Below are 4847 nucleotides of genomic sequence, written 5' to 3'. Positions count from 1 at the left end.
ATTCAAGGACTCCCAACATTTATATAAGGGGCCTCACCCTACAGATCAGAACTACGTTTTTTGACTTGATCCTTGGCAATCAACAAGGTACGTAGGCATCTTGTTAAGGCAGATCGAGTCACGAGGCACAAGAACAGTCAAATCGAGCCTCGAAGCTCACGTTCTTTAGTAATAAATACAGCAATTATATATCTTAGTTTTTAATCCACAACACAATCCTTTCGAGACTTGGCAACCACCTTCTCTAGGATGCTTTTGATTTGACGATTTGAAACCTCAACTTGGCCACTGTCTCAAAACGGTTTAAAACAAGTTCTAGAGCAACATGCAAATGATGAACATCACATAACAAACAAAATTGATTCACAAAGAATGCATATATCATAAATTAGGCTCAAATCCTCACAAGGAAAATGCATGCTTGACTCAGTGAAATTAAATAATAAGCATCTCAAGTTTTTAAATTTTTCAAGCACACACAAGGAATTATCAATCATCAAATGATTTTCACGGATATGACACTCAGAATTATTCATGCAAAATTAATCTACACAATGGGTACTTATCCATGCTAACAGGCTTTTGAGACAAGAAAATTATATACCAAATGTTTTTTTGGATTTTATAATATATATATTTTTTGGATTTAAAAAAAAGATTATTGAGAAACCTCCCCACACTTAAGTGGTTCATTGTCCTCAATGAACAAATATGAAAAAGAAAAGAAAAATACTACTAAAAAACTATATTATAGTATAATATAATAATAATAACTAACACAATTCTAAAAAAAATACAAAAAGAAAACAATAATAAAAAAAATTATATAAACAAAGTAAGAAATACTTCCCTGGTGTTTGCGCACGAAGTACAGCTTGAAAAAGAGTTAAGAAATGTGGCTTCCTTTGTTTAAATTCCATGGATGAACTTCATTTAATAACGAATATTTGTGCACATAATAACACATAAGGTGATGTAGCACATATGTTGGCATGTGCAAGTAAAAACCTTGCAAGCACAACGTCAGGAGTTCAATTCCCCCCCACCATTTCTTAACATTTTTATTACAACAACTAGCTATCATCTGACGTGGCGCTGACAAGGATTTGATGTGGTACTGACTGCTGATATGGATGGTGACTGTACGCGGACATGAAAAGATGAGGTGGAGACCTGGCAGCTTACTTGATGATGATGTGGCAATAAGGGCTGACCTGATTGATATGGATTGAGCTGAAGTTCAGGCAATAAGGATCTAAGTAATCGGGGTTGAGAAATTTGGGCTAAATGGAAGCTTGACTTGCTGAAGTGGTGGACCAGATTGTAGAAGTGGTGGACCAGGTAAAAACCCATCTACAGCATGTAATTAAGCGCTAGATTTTAGTTTTTCAGGAAATAGTAGAAGACTCAAATTAAATAACAGAACTTTGTCACCAACTTGAAAGTTTCATTGTTGGATCACCTTGTCATGCATTTTTTTCGTTCGTTCCTTGTACAGCCGAGAAATGTCATAAGTATAAAAAATAAGCTCATCTAACTCATTAATATGAAGAAGTCTTGCTTCTCCCGCAACCTTCAAATCCATGTTGAGCTCTTTGATAGCCCAAAAAGCACGATGTTCAAGCTCAACTGAAAAATGGCATGCCTTGCCATAAACAAGTCGTTACGGAGTAGTACAATAGGGGTCTTATAAGCTGTCCTGTAAACCCAGAATGCATCATCTAACTTCAAATACCAATTCTTTCGAGACTTGGCAACCACATTCTCTAGGAAGCTTTTGATTTGACGTTTTGAAACCTCAACTTTGCCACTTGCCGCAATACGGTTTAAAACAAGATCTAGAGCAACATGCAAATGATGAACATCACATAACAAATGAAATCGATTGACAAAGAATGCATCAATCATAAATTAGGCTCAAATCCTCACAAGGAAGAAGCATGCTCGACTCACTGAAATTAACTAATAAACATCTCAAGTTTTCAAATTTTCGCAAGCACCCACAAGGAATTATTAAGCATCAAATAATTTTCACAAATATGACACTTAGAATTAATCATGCAAAATTAATCTACACAATGAGTACTTATCCATGCTAACATGCTATTGAGACAAGACAATTGTATATAATTTTTTTTTTTTGGATTTTATAATATATAATTTTTTTTTGGATTTTTAAAAAAATAATATTATTTAGAATACATCCCTACACTTAAGTGGTTCATTATCCTCAATTAACAAATATGAAAAAGAAAAGAAAAAAATACTAAAAAAAACTTTATGATAGTACAATATTATAATAATACCTAACAAAATTCAAAAAAAAATACAAAAAGAAAATAATAATAATAATAATAATAATAATAATAAATTATACAAAGAAAGTAAGAAATACTCCTCTGGTGCTTGCGCACGAAGTACCAGTTGAAAAAGAGTTAAGAAAGGTGGATTCCTTTGTTTGAATTCCAGGGCTGAGCTTCATTTAATAACAAATATTTGTGCACATAATAACACAGAAGGTGATGTAGCAAAGATGGTTGGCATGTGCAAGTAAAAACATTGCAAGCACAAGGTCAGGGGTTCAATTCCCCCCTCTCACCATTTTTTAACATTTTTATTACAACAGCTAGCTATCATCTGACGTGGTGCTGACAAGGATTTGATGTGGTATTGACTGCTGATGTGGATGGTGACTGTACGCGGACATGGAAAGATGAGGTGGAGACTTGGCAGCTAACTGGATGATGATGTGGCAATAAGGCTGACCAGATTGATATAGATTGAGCTGAAGTTCAGGCAACAAGGATCTAAGTAATCCGGTTTGGGAAATTTGGGCTAAATGAAAACTTGACTTGCTGAAGTGGTGGACCAGATTATAGAAGTGGTGAACCAGGTAAAAACCCATCCACAACATGTAATTAAGCGTTGGTATTAAGTAACAGTAGAATAACACACTGTGGAAAGGGACGGTGCACCGAGGCGTGAGAGTTCAGATTTGTTCAGAGCATTATCTTTATTCACGTAACAAACAGATTCAAAATACACCACAGGTTGAGGAAAGCGCACCGCGGGTTGAAAATAAAAAATTATTTCCAGAGACTTTTTCCACCATGGGATGAAATATGTGCACCGTGGCGCGTAAAGATGGACCAACTTCTCAGAAAATACAGAAGCAATGTCTACAATGGGTAGAGAAACGTGCATGCGGGGTAGCCAACAAAACAAAAAAACTTCTAAACAGAGGATTTGTACACTGTGGGTATTAATTGCTGCACCAAAATTAAGTTCCATTGTTGTATTTTTAGAGAATCTCATCTGCAATTATTTTGAATCCTGAAACACTTCACACAATATTTATCAAGGCACTTAACGGGAGTAATAAAAAATACTATCATCCGAAAAATATACAAAAATAATATATAATAATAATAATAAAAATAATAATAATAATAAAATAAGAATACTACAATAAACTACATTACCAACATATTTGGTTGATTCCCAAGAAGCGCATTTTTAGAGTCATTGGCTTGACTTCTAACCTCGATTTAAAGCTCAATAGTGAGGTTTTTGAGGCGAACCGTCTCCAAATGTCCACCAAATGCACCATCCACAAATAATTTCAAGCGTTGACTGCTTATCTTAAATTTTCCTCCATAAGATCGCATTATTTCAATAACACCACAAAAAATAACACCAATAGCAGTGAATGGCCCGAACCATCTAGATTTGAGTTTTTCAAGAAATAGTCGAAGCCTCGAATTAAATAACAGAACTTTGTCACCAACTTGAAAGTCTCATCACTGGATCACCTTGTCATTCATTTTTTTCGTTCGTTCCTTGTACAGCCGAGAATTGTCATAAGCATAAAAAAGAAACTCATCTAACTCATTAATCTGAAGAAGTCTTGCTTCTCTCGCAACCTTCAAATCCATGTTGAGCTCTTTGATAGCCCAAAAAGCACGATGTTCAAGCTCAACTGAAAAATGGCATGCCTTGCCATAAACAAGTCGATACGGAGTAGTACCAATAGGGGTCTTATAAGCTGTCCTGTAAACACACAATGCATCATCTAGCTTCAAATACCAATCCTTTCGAGACTTGGCAACCATATTCTCTAGGAAGCTTTTGATTTGACGATTTGAAACCTCAACTTTTCCACTTGCCGCAATATGGTTTAAAACAAGATCTAGAGCAACATGCAAATGATGAACATCACATAACAAATGAAATCGATTGACAAAGAATGAATCAATCATAAATTAGGCTCAAATTATCACAAGGAAAAAACATGCTCGACTCACTGAAATTAACTAATAAATATCTCAAGTTTTCAAATTTTCGCAAGCACACACAAGGAATTATCAAGCATCAAATGATTTTCACGGATATGACACTCAAAATTAATCATGCAAAATTAATCTACATAATGGGTACCTATCCATGCTAACATGTTCTTGAGACAAGACAATTGTATACAATTTTTTTTTTTGGATTTTATAATATATATATTTTTTTGGATTTTAAAAAAAATAATATTATTGAGAATACATCCCTACACTTAAGTGGTTCATTGTCCTCAATGAACAAGTATGAAAAAGAAAAGAAAAAAAATACTAAAAAAAACTATATGATAGTAAAATTTTATAATAATAACTAACACAATTCCAAAAAAAATACAAAAAGAAAATAATAATAATAAAAAATTATACAAACAGAGTAAGAAATACTCCCCTGGTGCTTGCGCACGAAGTACCACTTGAAAAAAAGTTAAGAAATGTGGCTTCCTTTGTTTAAATTCTAGGGCTGAGCTTCATTTAATAACGAATATTTGTGCACATAATAAT

General features: G+C 34.0%; 1 protein-coding gene across 1 annotated transcript; it reads right to left on the bottom strand.

The window, feature by feature from the left end:
* Window positions 1-3800: 3800 nt before the first annotated feature.
* Window positions 3801-4259, bottom strand: LOC141665286 (uncharacterized). The gene has a single exon (XM_074471290.1). It carries the CDS (start codon window positions 4257-4259, stop codon window positions 3801-3803), a length of 459 nt encoding a protein of 152 aa, XP_074327391.1.
* Window positions 4260-4847: the final 588 nt, after the last annotated feature.

Source organism: Apium graveolens, chromosome 1, assembly GCF_009905375.1.
Source record: "Apium graveolens cultivar Ventura chromosome 1, ASM990537v1, whole genome shotgun sequence".
Classification (NCBI taxonomy): Eukaryota; Viridiplantae; Streptophyta; class Magnoliopsida; order Apiales; family Apiaceae; genus Apium; species Apium graveolens.
The sequence above is the reverse complement of the archived record's forward strand: the minus strand, read 5'-3'. Positions and strand labels throughout refer to the sequence as shown.